Raw genomic sequence first — 18666 nt, forward strand, 5'->3', positions numbered from 1 at the left:
TGCAGCCACTGGTGCTTAATAAACAGGTGATCATCACCAGAGAGAGAAATATGACAGAGAATGAATAACTCTGTAGCAATAACTTTTAATAGTAGTCTTGACACATATAAAACAATAGCGGTAACTTGAGCTTACATTGTGGGTCTCTATGACAAGAACCCAGAAAGTTGTAATCACTTCACACATACCAAAGTACCCAAACACATCAGTAGGTATCAGGATTAATGTCCATTTTCTCCTTCCCTAAGCAATACAGATATCCCAACGCTGCAACCCAATCTTTAACAGCACCAGGGAGTCAACCAGCAAAGCCCCTCATCCACCATAGGGTTACTTCCACACATAGAACAAAGATGCTGGGTCTCTACATGGATTTAAGGCCGGCTGGCCAATTTTATTGCAAGTGCCACAATGCACAGCACAACATTTGACCGCAGAGGTCTTTCTCCTTCCCTACCGGTTTCTCCTTCCCTACCGGTTTTGGCATTGCATCAGAATCCCCTGAAGGTGCATGGCTGAAACCGATAGGGAAGGAGAGACTGGCCATTATTCCTGATACCTACTAATGTGTTTGTGTACTTTGGAACGCTTGAAGCGATTACAACTTTCTGGGTCCTTGTAATAGGGATCCACAATGTAAGCTCAAGTTACCGCTATTGTTTTATATGAATGTGAAGACTACTATGAAAAGTAGTTGCCACAGAGTTATTCACTCATTCACTCTCTGTGTCATATTTCTCTCTGGTAGCGATCTCCTGTTTATTGAGCACCGGTGGCTTGAGGAGACTTGTACGTGTTTATTGGACTCCACTCAGCAAGCGCAGGGGTTAAAATAAATGCACGTTATTATTCCAGGGCTGTAATCTGCATGCACATTCTAAAAATATTTTCTTCTGTTCCTCTGCAAATATCTTTATTGTAGAAAACCAATCTACCCTCTTCTCCCATCGCTTCTCCACTGGACTTCAACTGACCATTGTGATGAGTGGGAATCACATAGTAAATTCCTGTTGTGGGCTGGGCGTTTACCCACTAGTGAGCATGTCTGTGGCCTGCTTTTTTATTTTTTTAGTTAATCTTGATCATGCATTTAGTAAATCAGGATCACTGTGTATGTAAACTGATTAGTTGAATTGCCCAAAATTAAGGTTTAAGGGTCCCATACACCTAACGATTTTCCCACCGATATACAGCCGTTTCGATCACAGTGATAAACGGAAACGAAAACGGCTGTGAAATCGCTGCGTACACCGCGGACAGAACGATCGATTTCTGTCCAAAATCGATCGTTCCCGTCGATTCCCGTCGACCCATCCGTACGGAAGATTTTTCTCGGTCGCCGGCGGGTCGGGAGTGCGTCGTTAGCGGCGTTCGAATGCCCGACGACCGACGCAATACAGCGGGTATACATTACCTGTTCCGGCCAGCGCGATTCCCCTGGTCTTCTTCTCCGCTTTGGGCTCCAGACCGTTCCTGCAGCTCTACACAGAACTTCCTGTCCCGGCAGGAAGTTTAAACAGTAGAGCGCCCTCTACTTTTTAAACCTCCCCCCGGACAGGAAGTTCAGTAGCCGGAGCGGAGAAGAAGACAGCGGGGACTCGCGCCGGCCGGAACAGGTAATGTATGCGGGGGGGGGGGGGGGGGCGGTTGCAGCGGCAGCTCCACAGATTGTGATCGGTTTCAGGCTGAAATCGATTCACAATCTGTTTGCAGTAAAGGTGGCCATACGATCCCTCTCTGATCAGATTCGATCAGAGACGGATCTATCTGTTGGTCGAATCTGATGGAAAATCGACCAGTGTATGGCTGCCTTAAAGTGGTAAGTCTTGCACAGGACACAATGAAAACGGAGAGAAATGCACACTGAGTGTTTTTAGAGAGACGAGCCTGTCTAATTCCCCCTCATCCTCAAGTAATCACAAGTGTAATTTGATCTCTTAGCTGTGTCAGCTCTGAAATTTGGCAGTCCTGGCAGACACAGCTAATATGTAAGTAGGGACACTGTAGATTTACTGCAGGAGTTCTGTAACATGTCACAAAGAAATGTGTTATTTTTAAAGGTTATTATACTGTTGCTTATCTTTTAGAGCAGAGAGGAAGTTCTGAGTTCAGATCCTCTTTAAAACAGTGGTCCAGCATGGTAGAATTGTAGCGTGTTTTGTATCTGGGTTTTGGGTTGTACTTGTGAGGTATGCAAAGAATGTTGGTTGTATTTCTGCAGTGATATCGTGTCTGTTTTGGCTTTGCGTAATGCACACAATGTATGTTTGTTATATAGACACAGTAGCAGAGGCAATCACAGTTGTCTCATACTTAATGACTGCTGTGCAGGGATGGTCGTAGTCAGCCAACTTCGCTACGCTGGAACTACGCGTATTTTTACGCAAATACGCTTCGCAATCTACAGCTATGTAATCAGAAACGTCACTACGTTTACATTCCGTAGACTACGCGTTAAAATACGCAAGCTTCGCGTAGTGCGTAGCGTAGTTGATGCGACCGCTTATGCCCTTATGCGGAATAATTTCCGCAATATTTTGCTACCTATGTGCATGTATAAACTAATATAAGCGTACATTCCACCTTCCAATGCGGAATTATATGCGTATAAAAGGGCAATAATATTTCTGCGCATGCGCAATGAACCATATAGATGCAGTTACCGCACGCGTAGTTGACTTCGCAATACATACGTCAACTACGCGTAGCGGGCGAAGCTTCGCATAGCGGGACTACGACTACGCGGAAATGCGTACGTGTAGTTCTTAAACTTCGCCTACGAACTACGATGCGTAGTTGCGTACTATGACGCGTAGATTCGCGCTGGCGTAGTTTACGAGCAACCCTGCTGCTGTGCAGCAATTCATAATACACCAGTACGGATTTATAGTATACACAGTGCTAATCAGTGTGTTAAGGGCCCTCATAAATCGAGTTTCCACACCTCAGGGTGGGCAGAAGCTCATCAAGTGGATCTTAGTGTAGCCAAGCTGGCACCATTCTCAGCATGAATTGTTGCGTGAGCTCTGAGCTGAGGAGTTCAAAGGACCAGCAATCTCTCCAGCTGGCGGACCTTACCGGGCACTGGTACTGAGAAGATTCCAGAACAATCCGAGATATGGGCTGTCAGTAAGACCGATTCAAAGTACCCTGCTGATACCACAGGGGCGCTGCCCCTCGTGTTTGGTATCATTGTGCTGGATAAATCTGGACTGACCTGAAAATTTTATTAAATCTGCCCTGACTTGTATGGTTCTGTGAGATAGAGCCCATACATGGTTAGATATGATTTTCGGTCCCCAGGAGAAGGGGGAGGGCTTATCTCAGGTTCTAAGGGGTGTGTGGTTTCCGCCCTCACTCCTTCTTACTGTGTCAGGAGTATAAAAATGGCAGAGGACCCAAAATCAATGTCCTCCACTCTGAAACATCATCCAGATTATATCCTTGCCAGCTTGAGGACATGCTGGCATGCATCTGGTTTGGACTTTGATGCTGAGTCCCCCGACTCTGAACCCAAGGACTTAGCTATTTATTTTCCAAGCGGACATTTTTCACCTGAACCTAAGTATCCGTATTTTCTCCTCTTTTTATTTTTATACTGCGCTACTATTGTCTCCATGATTGTTGATTTTAATGATTTTCTGTACATATTAATTATTTATATTGCATTTATAATAAAAGACTTCTAAAAGTCATTTATCTTATGGCTACGCCTACTACAGTCACACAGAAAAGAATCCTAGCGTTCTGAAGAGTCACTACTATTGTTGATAGCTAGATAAAATAGAGGGTGTTTTAACCGTTTTATTTGCAGGTATTAGTATCAGTGAGGTTAGATCTCCTGCCCTTCTGCAGGAGTGGTGGCAGTTTTATACTCTGAAATAGTGTGTAGTTTATGTTACTCTAACTCCCAAGCTCCCTTCTAGCCTGCCTGTTGCCAAATTCCAGTGGTTTTTGCGCATCGATTGGGACCACAGATTGCATGGTCTGTGTGCTGAAACCGATTGGAAGGCATTGTGCGGTCCGGCCACCAAGGGGCGTGTGACAGGGAGTATTGTATGTGATGCTGGCATCCCGCATCTCACATTGCCGGCTGGCACCTCGATCATTTTTTTTTTTGCCTCCTCCCCACCCACGGGCAGGGTTTATTTATTTACTAGGAATTAAAAAGTACTGATTAACCTAATGCGGAATAACGCAGTTTAAATCTACGGCAGGCGGGTGGCGCTGCGGTTCTGACCAAACGTAAGCTCTACGTCCCATTCACCGCGCGTCCCCGCCCGTTCCCGCCGCTCTCGCCGCTTTCTACCCGTCGCAATGTGCTGCCCTGCCACCTCTGATGGCAGAGCACTGTGAGCCGGGCAGGAGCCGTTTTCATTGGCTCTTGGCCCTGTCATTACTGTAAGCCAATCCCATTGGCTTACATGGAGTAGATTGGCTTACATGGGCAGAGGCTGCTGGTACTGAAGTGGTTAAAAATCATTTTTTTGTAAAAAATCTTTATGGTATGTGGGACAAGGGGTGTGTTGGGTAGTGTGGTTAGGGGTGTGGTCTAAGTGTCCCGGTTTCTGTTTCCAAAATGTTTGGAGGTATTGGATTGATTCGAAAAGATGGCAAAACTCGCAAGGGCTCAATCGTGTGCACTGCCGCAACAACCGACGGTCCCCCGGCCATGGTCCCTCCAAGTATATATGTATCGCTCCCCCTTGGTGCCCATGTGCAGTGTTTAGGGCTTACCTGTCCCACACGATGTCACTACATGCGTTGGTGTCATGTGGTACAGACACTCACAGTGCTCCCGGGCACTGGAGGAGGCCAAGCGGGACGACAACACATGTACACTTGGGAGGCTGCGGCATGACATTTTCTAATAGATTTCATGCTTTAAAGAGGAACTCCTGTGAAAATAATGTAATAAAAAAAAGTGCTTCATTTCTACAATAATTATGTCTAAATGATTTAGTCAGTGTTTGCCCATTGTAAAATATTTTAAATCCCTGATTTATATTCTGACATTTATCACATGGTGACATTTTTACTGCTGGGAAGTGATGCAGCTGCTGTATGCTGTTTTGGCAGTTGGAAACAGCTGTAATCAGCTATTTCCCACAATGCAACAAGGTTCACAGACAGGAAACTGCCAGAAGTACCTCGGTACTCAGAGTTTCTTGTGGGAGGGGTTTCAGCACAATATCAGTCATACAGCGCCCCCTGATGGTCTGTTTGTGAAAAGGAATAGATTTCTCATGTAAAAGGGGGTATCAGCTACTGAATGGGATCAAGTACAATTCTTGGTCGGAGTTTCTCTTTAAGTGTACACGAGACCACTTGTGACATGATGAGATAGACATGTGTATGTACAGCGCAAAGCATATTAATAACCAGGCTGTTTTGATCTTTTTATTTTGAGTAGGAGGATAAATACAATTGTTTATCTTATATGCAGGCGCAGGGGAGCCCGTGGGGGGGTGAAGCCTGGTGGGAGGGCCACCCAGGGATGTTTTTAGTGGCAGGAGGGGGGCGCTGTGCAGGAGAAGGGGCAGTGGGCACACAGCAGCAGGGAGGGGGATAGTCCATTCAAAGTTTGCAGGGGGGCCCAGTGATTTCTACTTACGCCCCTGAGGCCATGCTTAGGTAGGCACAGCTTAGAAATCCAGTGGTGTGATTTAGAATATGAAGGGCCAGAGGAAACTGCCAAGGCAATCTAGTATACCGTGATCAGGTCACTGCAGGGGAGCAAAAGTGGTGATGAACTATAATTACGTCATTAGCTGTGTTGTGTTCTGGTATGAAAGGTCATGCCCTACTGACTGCACTTTATTGATTGTAGTTCGTAGGCTTCTGAGGCTATGTGTACTGTTGGGGTTTCCCTAAATAGTCACACGTATTACTGTGTCAGATGATTGCTGTGACATTTCACTCTACTGCTGTTAGAGCACAGTCTAAGCTCATGTATCCCCTGATACATGAGGTACTATGCTGTTTGTTTTGTATGGGGCACACAGGAAGCTAGTTAGCTACGCCTCTTCTTATCACTGCTCAGGAGAAGTGATGAGCAGAGAGTAAGAATAAAATTGTTGTTACCTCCTCTGGTATTTGCAGTCTAAACAAATCCAGCCCTGCTTGCCACTCCTCCACTGTTCCTGTCATGGGAGACAAACTCTGACTTTCTATGAATGTGTGTAAAGCTATTATTACCTGGCTGTTACATGATTTATGCTGGTAGTGAGACATTATGAAAATGATTACTGTAATAGTAGCAACAAATATTATAATGGCTGTCCATATATGGACAGATCTCCTACTGAGAACGCCGTTCTTGTTCTGGTCTGACACTTGACAATACTTTTTTTTCTTCATAACAACAGTATATGTTGTTGTGGTATAGCAAAGTGAGGCATTTGTACAGCACTCAACCCCTAACTGTTGCCCGAAGGATCGAGTCCCAGTCCCTGCAAATGAATATTACATACTTACTTTGCCATCAGTTCCTCTCAGAGGCTGCACTTCTTAAAGTGGTCTGAAAGCCAGCATTTCTACTTTGCGCTAAAAGATTCCGCACAGCTTGAAAGCTACTATCCCAGACATTTTTTTTAGTAGGACATCACTGAAATGGTTAAACAACGCATTTTGTCCTGCTATTCAGCTTCAAATCCACATCCAAACTGCAGATAACAGTATCTGTTTTACTTGTTAACCACTTGAGAACCACAGTGGTAAACCCCCCTAAAGACCAGGCTGTTATTTTCATAATTGGCCACTGCAGCTTTAACCAGTTTACGTCTTACATACAGTATATTCACGTCGTTGCAAGTGGCTCCTGAAAGCCACCCGACGTGAATATAAGTTGCTGTCATTTAATGAGCACAGCGGGCCTGCTAGCATGCTCCTGGGCTCATTAACCCCCCTCCCCCTAACTACACTACACTAGCATCCCTTCCCGGGGCTCCGATCCCCCCACCCACCTGCCCGATCTCCTGTACTAACCCCCCTCCCCCTCCATGCTGCGATCGGGCAGCATGGAGCATTACAATGTAACAATCTTTACCTGACCTTGTTCCTGAGGCGATCGCGATCCTCTCCCTGCAGTCCTGCTGTCAGCCTCACTATGCTGAATGAATCGGGTCCCGGCTTGATGATGTCAAAAAGTGGCCCATCAATTAAAAAAAAACCCAAAGACGCAAAATGGAAAAAAATGCACCTTTATATCCAAGTAATATATTGTCACTACACATTGTACTAGGATCATACTTTAATTACTGTAATAACCAGGACAAACGGGCAAATCAAATGTGTGGGTTTAATCTACAGTAGCACTTATTATTTTCAAACTATTATGGCTGAAAACTGAGAAATAATTACTTTTTTTCATTATTTTCCCCTTATTACCTTTAAAATCCATAAAAAATAAAACTAAATTCTTAGCCTAATTGGTGGCGAAAAAAACAAGGTATAGATCATTTATGTGTGATAAGTTGTGATAAAGTTATTGGCTAATGAATGGGAGGAGTGTGAAATGTAGAAAATTGCTCTGGTTTTTAAGGGGGAAAACCCCAGGGACGCAAAGTGGTTAAAGTGAACCTCCGGACTGATAATCGACTCAGCAGCACTGAAAAGGCTTTGTGTTACTTTAACAGTTTCACAGCATCAGAACTTTGTTTCTCTTATACAAGCCTCATTTTTAGCTGCACAGAAGAAAACTGCCCGGGCTTTTTTTTTTTTACATTTTGAATTTGACATTTGAAGCCTAGCGTGCGCAGCTGGGAGAAATTATCAGGACACAGGATAGTTGGAACTGTGTCTCCTGCTCCTTGTCACCTCCTTTCAACCAAAAAGATGGCTGCCCCCATGACAAAGATGTCAGCCCCCATGAATCACAAACATTTGCCTGTTCTTTTAAAACAGGGTGGGTAAGAGATTATATTACTTATCTATTCTAATTAACATAACTAATGTAACTTGATGACAGTATGTTTGTTTAGGCTGAAGTTCCCCTTTAAGGCCAAGCTGCAGGACCGCACAACACAGCACACCAGTGATCCTCCCCCCCCCCTTTCCCTTTTCTCCCCACCAACAGAGCTCTCTGTTGGTGGGGTCTGATCGACCAGTCCAGTGTTTGTTTTTTGTTATAAATATTAATGTGGTTGTTGTTTTTTTTAATTATTTTTTACTATTTTTTATTTATTTGTTTATTTAAAACCTTCCCTCCCCCCAGCCAGCCAATGATAGCGATCAGCTCTCATAGGCTTCACCCTATGAGAGCCGATCGCTCTCTCTTGTCACATGGCTGTCCCCAGTACAGCGCTGCTGCTGATCGCAGCGCTGTACATTATAATTATTATTATTATTATTATTATTATTATTATTATTAAGTATTTATATAGCGCGGACATATTACGCAGCGCTGTACAGTGTGTATATATATATATCTTGTCACTAACTGTCCCTCAAAGGAGCTCACAATCTAATCCCTACCATTGCCATATATCTATATTATGTAGTGTAAGTACTGTAGTCTAGGACCAATTTGTAGGGGGAGCCAATTAACTTATCTGTATGTTTTTGGAATGTGGGAGGAAACCAGACTGCCTGGAGGAAACCCACGCAGACACAGAGAGAACATACAAACTCTTTGCAGATAGTGACCTGGCTGGGATTCGAACCGGGGACCCAGTGCTGCAAGGCGAGAGAGCTAACCACTACACCACCGTGCTGCCCTACATGTAAATAGACGGCGATCATGCCGTCTAACAGTCTCCTGAGCGAGACGGGGCGGAGCTCTGCCCCCAGAGAAGGAGATGCACGCGCACCCTGCACGCGATCTACTTCAGTAGCTGGCTCCAGGACCTGATGCCAATTGGCGTGGGGCGGTCTTAGAGTAGTTAAACACAAATGTATCAACACTGGAATGTAAACAAACACTCTCTGAGAAACTGTCTCTGCTTCAGGCACCCACAGAGTTCAGAATAGTTCATTAGAATATTTTCATATCTAATAAAAAGCAGTTTGAATAAAATGCAATGACAGCTTTTAGGGCACGATAAACTACACTTAGGAAACTTGTAATTTTTAAACAGACAATATTACGTGTGCACAAAAGCAAATATGATAACTGTATAACTAATAAAAAGTAGGAAAACACATTTTTATTGAATGTTATGTCGGAGTTTCATACCACTTTAACCCTCCTGGCGGTTTGCTAAAAAATCGCCAGGGGGCAGCAAATCTTTTTTTTAAATTTTTTTTTTCATGTAGCGAGACAAAGTCTCGCTACATGATAGCCGCTGCTCAGCGGCATCCCCCCAGCCCCTCCGATTGCCGCCGGCGATCGGCGATCAGGAGATCCCGTTCAAAGAACGGGATCTCCTGGAGGGCTTCCCCCGTCGCCATGGCGACGAGGCGGGATGACGTCAACGACGTCAACGACGTCGTGACGTCATAGGGGATTCCGATCCACCCCATAGAGCTGCCTGGCACTGATTGGCCAGGCAGCGCACGGGGTCTGGGGGGGGGGCGGCTGCGGCGCGACGGATAGCGGCGGATCGGCGGGTAGCGGCGGCGATCGGGCACTGTACACAGCTAGCAAAGTGCTAGCTGCGTGCAGCAAAAAAAAAAATTATGCAAATCGGCCCAGCGGGGCCTGAGCGGTGCCTTCCGGCGGCATAGCCCGAGCTCAGCTCGGGCTTACCGCCAGGAAGGTTAAGAGAAGATATCTGATATTTAGATTGACCCTTATTTCATTCTCCATCTTTCAAAGCCCGTTCACTGTGTTTTTTGTTTTTGTTTTTGTTTATTTCACAACATATTAATAAATCTGAGGGCAGGATTTTTTCCAGCTGGTCACACTTCTGCAGATGGGCTCTCTATCATAATTACATTTTTGCTACTATCTCAGCAAATAAAGAAACGTTACACTGTAACAAACTTCCTGTTTTATAAGTGTTACAAAATCTGCTAAAAGTTAAATAAAAAAAGTTACAGAAAGACCTGGAAGCCTGCATGTAATTTTACTAGTGAAATTGCTTTTTCTTTGCTGTAGATACTGGTAAAGGCCGGTTCACACTTGCTGTAAAAAGTTATTTGTGCAATATGTTTTTAAAGCTCCGCTTAACCGCAGGAAGTGGATCCTATGTTAAAAATATAATCTGCTTCCACTTGTTACAAAACACGTGGAACGCGAGACAGAACACAGTCCCAACTTGGCACTTTTTCCCAGACCGGATGGGAAAATGTGTCCAATAAAAGCCTATGAGAATGGACAGTGTCACATCTGCGCCGCCCTTTTGCCCGCATCCGCGTTGCAGCCGTGACTTCATACTTACTTGTCCCGCCGCCCATCACCGCTGCTCAGTGTTCAAAACAGCCCGGTGGCTGGGGGATCTCCATTGGGCTGCAAAAAAGCAATGGGAATCCTCAGCAACAGGGAGAATTCTCATTGGTTCATGTTGGACCAATGAAAATTGGACTGCTGCAGCTTATGGAGAGCTGCATGCTGCGGAAGGCGGGACAGGTGAGCAGCGATGTGGATGTGATCGATGCAGGAGTGGCGGGTGGACGTGGAATGGACAGGGTGCAATTTTATAATGAAAGTGGAGTTTCCATTTAAGGCATCTAGAGACATTCAGATAAATGCACCGTAAGCAACTTCTCTTGCTGTTAATTAATTCTGAAATCCAGACAATAATTTCATCAAAAATTTACAAAGGTGCATAAAAATATTCCTGCAATATCTGTCTTTCATGCAGCAGCGACTTATTTCCAGGATTTTTATTCATTGATTACTGGGTAGGGTAGCATGACTAGTGACACCACTCTGTTATGGGTCTGCAAACAAAGAGAATGGTGTCACCCACCCTCCCATGTAAGCCTGTGGTGAGATGGTATTATTTCCTCCTCACTGGAGAGTCAGGGTTTCCTTCCTCCTGACAGTGGTGACTGAGCTCTTTTCAGTGTTGGTATCTATCCCCAGACATGGTACCTTCCCTGCTGGAGGCAAGTATCTCGCTAAAATGATTATAAATTACATTACTTAATTAATAGATGTCCAAAGGGCGGGTTAAATGCGACATTATTTCATGTAAGTTAGCATATTGCTTTATGTTCTCAAATATGAATGCTTTGCTGAGCAAAATTATTTATCCTGTGTTATTATTGTGCCTATTTATATAATTTGTCCTTTCCTTACACAGGCCGGAGCTGCCAGGCCGGAGCTGCAGCCCGTGATTTATGCCTTGAAGTCAATCCCAACAAAGGTAACCTTGAGTGATTTTAAAGAGCTAACTGGTGACTTGTATAATCTTATCCCATGCTGTTATATGCACAGCACATACTTGGTGGCAGTGGAATGGGTATATAAGTATAGAGTTTATTGACAGCTCTTAAAGTGACTCTGTAACAAAAAAGTTCTCCTGGGGGTACTCACCTTGGCAGGGGGAAGCCTCAGGGTCGAAGCCTCAGGGTCGATAGGATCCGGAGGCTTCCCCCGCCCGAAGTGAGTACCCCTAAGGGGAAATTTTTTTTAGTTACAGGCAGGGCCGGCCCTAGACTTTTTGCCGCCTGAGGCAAAATTTAAATAAATCGGGGGCCACAGAGCTGGAGGGGTAGCGGGCAGGAAGAGGGTATTGGGCCTAGCGGTGGGGAGGGGGGGTCGGACCCCCCCTCCCTCGCCTGGGTCCCTCGATCTGCGCTCCCTTCCAGCTGTAGATAGTTAAGTACCAGCGTATAGATTAAGAAGCAACGGGCGGGGATCACTCACCTTTTAACAAAAAGGTAGAAATGACTGGCACAACAATGATCTGTAAATGTCCCGGGTATTCATTAATTTTCATAGGTACACATACACCGTGCAGCCTGCCCAAGCATTGCTATTCATCCAAAAGATAAGAAAGAAGGCGGGCACTGGTGCTCGTTTTACCTTAAGAACATTTATTGGCGGCAGATGGTAAAAGCAGAGGAGGCCCCCGGTGGAGAGTGCCCGCCTTCTTTCTTATCTTTTGGATCACTCACCTTTTCCCCGTTCCAAAGTGCGCTCCACTGACGTCACTTCCTGCAACACTGTCCACTTACAATACAGTGGGCGGCGTTGCAGGAAGTGACGTCAGTGGAGCGCTCGCTGGAACGCGGAAGAGGTGAGTGATTCCCGCCCGTTGCCTCTCAATCTACACACTGGTACTTAACTATCTACAGCTGGAAGGGAGCGCAGATCGAGGGACCCAGGCGAGGGAGGGGGGGTCCTACCCCCCTCCCCACCGCTAGGCCCAATACCCCCTTTCTGCCCGCTACTCCTCCAGCTCGGCGGGCGGCCCCCCACCCACGGACAGGCGGGTGCCGCCCTCCCAGATGTGCCGCCTAAGGCAAATGTTTCACCCCGCCTCATGAGCGGGCCGGCCCTGGTTACAGGTTTTCTTTGAAGGGAACCTGAAGGGAATAAAATGGGTACTTATCTCAGTAGAGGGAAGCCTCTGGATACTACAGAGGCTTTCCACATCCCCCTCGTCTCCACCAATCCAGCACTGGGACCCCCAAAACTTCTTTGACAAGCCCTTTTCAAAGAGAGCACGTGTCCGCACTCCCATCTGTGAAGCAGTGCGGCCGCACTGCGCAGGCTAATTTAAAGTGTACTGAGGTGAAAATGATGGAAAAAAAAAACTAGATACTTACCTAAGAAGATGGGAGCCTCTGGATCCTGGAGAAGCTTCCCTTGGCCTCCTGGCCCCAACCGTTGCTGCACACCCACCCCCAAAGGATATCTGACAAGATCTTGTTGGATTTTTGATTTAGACTACACTCCTCTACATGCACAAGCTCTGCTGCCTATGTAAGTTTGGCCACGCCTGTACAGTAAGCCAGAGCCACTTGTACACAAGCGGCTCTGTGTTACTGTGCAGGTACAGCCCTACTTGTGCGGGTGCAGCGCAGTCAGGTTTGTGCATGAAGAGGAGCACTGTATGATCTTCCGGCCCTGGGCATCTGCAGTGGTCTCCAGGTGGACACGGGAAGCCTCTGGAGGATCCAAATGTGGGGCTTCCCTCTTCTTAGGTAAGTATCTAGTTTTTTCACCTTGAGATCATCTCAGGTTTACTTAAAAGATCAATACCCAACTGTTCTAAAATGAGAATGTAAAAATACTGTCTATGTAGCTGTGTAAACATTTTCCTACTTTTCATGTTAAATATCAGAGGCAAAAAGCTTTAATTCATTGTGTGTAGGATTTAGCTCTATTGGAACAAATAATTTACAAAAGGGGTGTCTGCTTCAAAGTATTTTTCTCTGAAAGCAAAAAAAAAGTATGAAAAGCTGTGGTGTTAGGTTTCACACACAATTACAAATCTTTATAACAAGTTACATTTCCTCTGCAGACAGCTCAGAGACACAGAAAGCTGCCAGTGAGAGCTTTCTCACACACAGGATTAACAGATGTAGTGTGAGGGAGTTCCCCCCTCCCCTCATGGTTCACTGGGCAGTCAGAAATGTCTAGACTTGCCGTCGGTTAAGATTGAAAGATATTTGATAGAATAAACAAAAGAGATAAGCAATTTAAATGTATACATCATTATTTACCAGCACTTCAAGAACTCTCTTAATTCCAGGTTAAAACATATTAATCAATAGTGTTCTTTTAAGGATTTATGTTAGCCATATATTGTTCTGGATGCACTATTTGCCTAAGAGCACAAAGTAATTACTTTGATGTTTCCATCCACTGTCCCGAAATGCCACATGGAAGAGATGTCCTGAAATACATTGTTTACAGGCAATAATTACATTTTTGTGACGAAAGTATACAGGATGGGCCATTTATATGGATACACCTTAATAAAAAGGGAATGGTTGATGATATTAACTTCCTGTTTGTGGCACATTAGTATATGTGAGGGGGGGAACTTTTCAAGATGGGTGGAGACCATAGTGGCCATTTTGAAGTGGGCCATTTTCAATCCAACTTTTGTTTTTTTAATAGGAAGAGGGTCATGTGACACATCAAACTTATTGGGAATTTTACACAAAAAACAATGGTGTGCTTGGTTTTAACATAACTTTAATCTTTCATGAGTTATTTACAAGTTTCTCTTTGTTTACAGCCATTGACATGTTGCCGAGATTAACACGTGAGGAGCGGATAGAAATTGTGTTGATGTCTGGTGAATGCAGTAACCGGGTCATTGCAGCAGATTTCAATGCAAGACACCCTATAAGACCACCCATCTCCCATGCTACCATTAGAAAACTGCATGCTAAGTTCCGTGAAACTGGTTCAGTGTTGGATTTGCCAAAATGTGGACACATGAAATCTATCACTAATGAAGAAACACCAGTGGCTGTCCTAGCTTCATTCAGCAAGAGCTCACTGCGTAGCACTTGCCGCATGTCACTGGAGAGTAGCATTAGTCGAACATCATTTCGGCGGATATTAGCTACTCACAAATCACACCCTTACAAACTCCAGCTACTGCAGCATTTCAACGAGGATGACCCAGATCGACGCACTGTATTTGCAGGGCAAAACAAAAATTGGAACAGGACCCTCAGTTTACGCAGAAAATTTTGCTCAGTGATGAAGCAAACTTTTATGTGAATGGTGAAGTTAACAAACAAAACCACTGCTATTTGTCTGACACTAACCCACATTGGATAGATCCCTCCAAGATTGTTGGAACACAAAAATTGATGGTATGGTGTGGTATATGGGGTACAAAGATAGTGGGGCCATTCTTCATCAATGGCCACTGGATATGCGAAATTGCTACATGATGATGTGTTTCCCTCTTTATGCACTGAAGCTGGCATGTTCCCTGAGTTTTTCCAGCAAGATGTGGACCACCACCTTATGGGGGTCAGGTGCGAGCATTCCTAGATGAACCGTTTCCTAAAAAGTGGATTGGTCATCGTGGGCCAGTTGAATGGCCCCCAAGGTCTCCCGATCTGACCCCCTTAGACTTTTATCTTTGGAGTCATCTGAAAGCAATTGTCTATGCTGTGAAGATATGAGATGTGCAGCACCTGAAACTATGGATACTAGAAACCTGTGCTAGCATTTCTCCTGCGGTGTTGCTATCAGTGTGTGAAGAGTGGAAGAAGCGGGTTGCATTGACAATCCAACACAATGGGCAGCACATTGAACACATTTTATAAGTGGTCAGAAACTTGTAAATAATTAATGAAAAAATACAGTTACATTAAAACCAAGCACACCATTGTTTTTCTTGTGAAATTCCCAATAAGTTTGTGTCACATGACCCTCTTCCTATTGAAAAAACAAAAGTTGGATTAAAAATAGCCAACTTCAAAATGGCCGCCATGGTCACCACCCATCTTGAAAAGTTTCCCCCCTCACATATACTAATGTGCTACAAACAGGAAGTTAATATCACCATGCATTTCCATTTTATTAAGGTGTATCCATATAAATGGCCCACCCTGTACAATGGCATGAAACCAGGAAGCAATGTCAGTTGTTTTCCCTATGAATTTACCGTGTTGCATGTTTCTGTTAATGACGCACATCATGCCATTTATTATTTCAGGGAAAAGAAGCTCCTTTCCTCAACTTTGATCCTGCAGGATTGCTTCCAAAGTCTCTGGACTTTTGGGCCTATGGTGGATCTCTGACGACTCCACCTCTTCTGGAGTGTGTGGTCTGGCATGTGCTTAAACAACCAATCACTGTCTGCAATGAACAGGTATGCCAGAAATAAATTTCTATGTGTTATATTATCAGTACACCTTTACAAATCAAAAGTGAAGGAGGAGTTTCACTGAGACAACACGACTTCTTACCAGTCATAGGGCTAGATTCTTGTGGACTTGGATATAGTAATGATTTTAATTCCATAAACAGGGCAGTAGTTGGACACAAGGCAAGCTTTATGTCCAGTTGATATGAATTGCTGACAGTCAATGTACTTATCACTTGTCAGTTTCTGTGGACAAGAATCTAGGGGAGCTAATTATATGTTGATTAAACAGTACTTTATGCAATGTACAGTTAGAGCAGAGGCATCACTAGGGTTGGTGTCACCCGGTGCAGAAATGGTGTCACCCCTCTCTTACTCCTTGAACCTCCAGCCTCACCAGGCTAAACAAAACCAAAGATACTTTTTTAGTAGTAACGTTATCGTTACTTGTTGCATTTTGTGAGAATGGGGTTGGGAAGGGGATATACGGGACCCATTTGCGATAGGGGAGAGAGGAGTTGGGCAATAGCCTGGTCTATATTTACATAGCCCTTCTCCACTGCCCCTTAGCCTAGAGTTTGGTGTCACCTACCTAACCCCCCTAGTGAAGCCACTGAGTATGGGAAAGAAGTACCGTATATACTCGCATATAAGCCGACCCGCATATAAGCTGACCCCCCAACTTTTACCTGAAAAACCAGGGAAAAATGATTGACCCCCATATAAGCCGGGGGTAGGAAATGCGGCCGCCTAATTCCCCTAGTGTGTCCCAGTATAGCTAGTAAAGGGCCCAGACTGGGTAGGTAGTGCCCCAGTATAGCTAGTATAGTGCCCAGTATAGCTAGTATAGTGCTCAGTATAGCTAGTAAAGTGCCCCAGTTTAGCTAGTATAGTGCTCAGTATAGCTAGTATTGTGCTCAGTATAGCTAGTATAGTTCTCAGTATAGCTAGTATAGTGCCCCAGTATGGGTAGTATAGCGCCCCAGTATAGCTAGTATAGTGCCCAGTATAGCTAGTATAGTGCCCCAGTATAGCTAGTAAAATGCCCCAGTTTAGCTAGTATAGTGCTCAGTATAGCTAGTATAGTGCTCAGTATAGCTAGTATAGTGCCCCAGTTTAGCTAGTATAGTGCTCAGTATAGCTAGTATAGTGCTCAGTATAGCTAGTAAAGTGCCCCAGTTTAGCTAGTATAGTGCTCAGTATAGCTAGTATAGTGCTCAGTATAGCTAGTAAAGTGCCCCAGTTTAGCTAGTATAGTGCTCAGTATAGCTAGTATAGTGCTCAGTCTAGCTAGTAAAGTGCCCCAGTTTAGCTAGTATAGTGCTCAGTATAGCGCTCAGTATAGCTAGTAAAGTGCCCAGTGTAGGTAGTATAGTCGCCCCCACCCCCACCACCGCTGCTATTACCTGGCCGCATCTTCAATTCCCCTCTCCGTGCTTGTAAACATTCACAGCAGCGCGCCCTGCGCTGCTACTGTGACGAGGCAGGAGGCAGGAAAGAGCGCAGCTTCCTGTTACTATGGGAACCACTCTTTCCTGGCTTGCCGCTCGTCACAGTAGCAGCGCCGGGCGTGCTGCTGTGAATGTTTACAAGCACGGAGAGGGGAATTGAAGATGCGGCCAGGTAATAGTAGCGGCGGCGGCCATGGGGGGAGCGGGGGACCCGCGGACCAGCAGAGGGGGGGGACCCACGGACCAACATGACTCGCATACAAGCCGACCCCCCAACTTTTGGCCCCCTTTTTGGGGGTCAAAAATTCGGCTTGTATGCGAGTATATACGGTATTTGATCCCCTTCTGATTTTTCTCATTTGCCCTCTGACCAAGTCTATAAGAATGACCAGTCTATAATTGTAAATGGTAGGTTTAATGTAGCTGGGCAAAACAGAACAACAACAAAGTAAGGCCCATTGGGATCTGAAAAAAAGCACTTGAGCATTATTTATTTTTGCAAACATAGGTTCTTTTAAATTGTGCAGATTGTGGGGAAAAAAACTGTAGCATTTGGCGCCAACTGCTGAGAAATTTGGATGGCCCTGAACTTATTGGTTTACTGGGATTGGTTTGTGGACCCAACAACAAAGTTATTAGCAGGCATCAGAATGTTGGTTAGTTTTACTTGTTAGGGTTAGTTGGTTAAAGGGACACTTAAGCCAGGAATAAAAAGAAAAATCAGTATTGATCACCTTGGGCTTCTACCAGGTACCTCCAGCCGTCCCTTGCCCTCACAGTCACTCACGGAGCCTCTGGTCCCCCACCGCCAGCTAATTTCATTTTCGCTGACAGGCCTGGCCATGGGTATTTTTCTTTGCGTTCTCGTCCGCAATAGCGTCCTGTGCCTGTGCAGGACGCCATTTAGGATGCAAGGGTGAAGAAGGATACGCGTAGCCAGGCCTGCGCGGGCGAAGAAAGCCCACTGACTCCCTGTCAGGGCCTGTCGGCGAAAGCAAAACTAGCTGGCTGTGGGGGACCAGAGGATTCGGGAGTTACTGTGAGGGCACGGGACGGCTGGAGGGGGCTGATAGAAGCCCCAGGCAAGTAAAACTGTTTTTTTATTCCTGGCTTAAGTATCTCTTTAAGGTTAGTCATCAGGAAAAGGATGACTTTGGAGAGGAGAGGTTGGTTAGGTGTAGAATGCTGGGGGTAGATAATGAATAGGTGTTCGGTGGAGATTATGGTTTGGGAGGATTAGGTGTCTGTAAGGTGATTTGTTGTCAATGGAAGATCAGATGCTTCACAGTGTAGACAGAAATTACCTTATGTCTCAAACGTGAAATAGTAGAGTATTGGTAATCGCTTTGCCAGTACTCTGCTTAACAAGGACAGTGCCAATTCAATAACTGAATCTGTAGGAACCCAGTGGGGAATCTGATGTAGTTTAAACCTTGGAAAATGTCATGTGTATGTGCTCTAAATATATGTACGCTAATGCTTGAAAGCAAATCTAAAGCGAAAAACAAATTATATAATGAATTGTATCTGTAGTACGGATA

General features: G+C 45.0%; 1 protein-coding gene across 1 annotated transcript in view; it reads left to right on the top strand.

Annotated features, from left to right (window-relative positions):
* The window catches only part of LOC137519015 (carbonic anhydrase 2-like), a 73777-nt gene that overhangs the window by 53811 nt on the left and 1300 nt on the right, over positions 1-18666 (top strand). Inside the window, exons 5-6 of the mRNA XM_068237589.1 lie at positions 11190-11252; positions 15525-15680. Coding sequence (XP_068093690.1) covers positions 11190-11252; positions 15525-15680 — 219 coding nt within the window. The remainder of the gene's footprint in view (positions 1-11189; positions 11253-15524; positions 15681-18666) is intronic.

The sequence above is a fragment of the Hyperolius riggenbachi genome, chromosome 5, assembly GCF_040937935.1.
Source record: "Hyperolius riggenbachi isolate aHypRig1 chromosome 5, aHypRig1.pri, whole genome shotgun sequence".
Classification (NCBI taxonomy): domain Eukaryota; kingdom Metazoa; phylum Chordata; class Amphibia; order Anura; family Hyperoliidae; genus Hyperolius; species Hyperolius riggenbachi.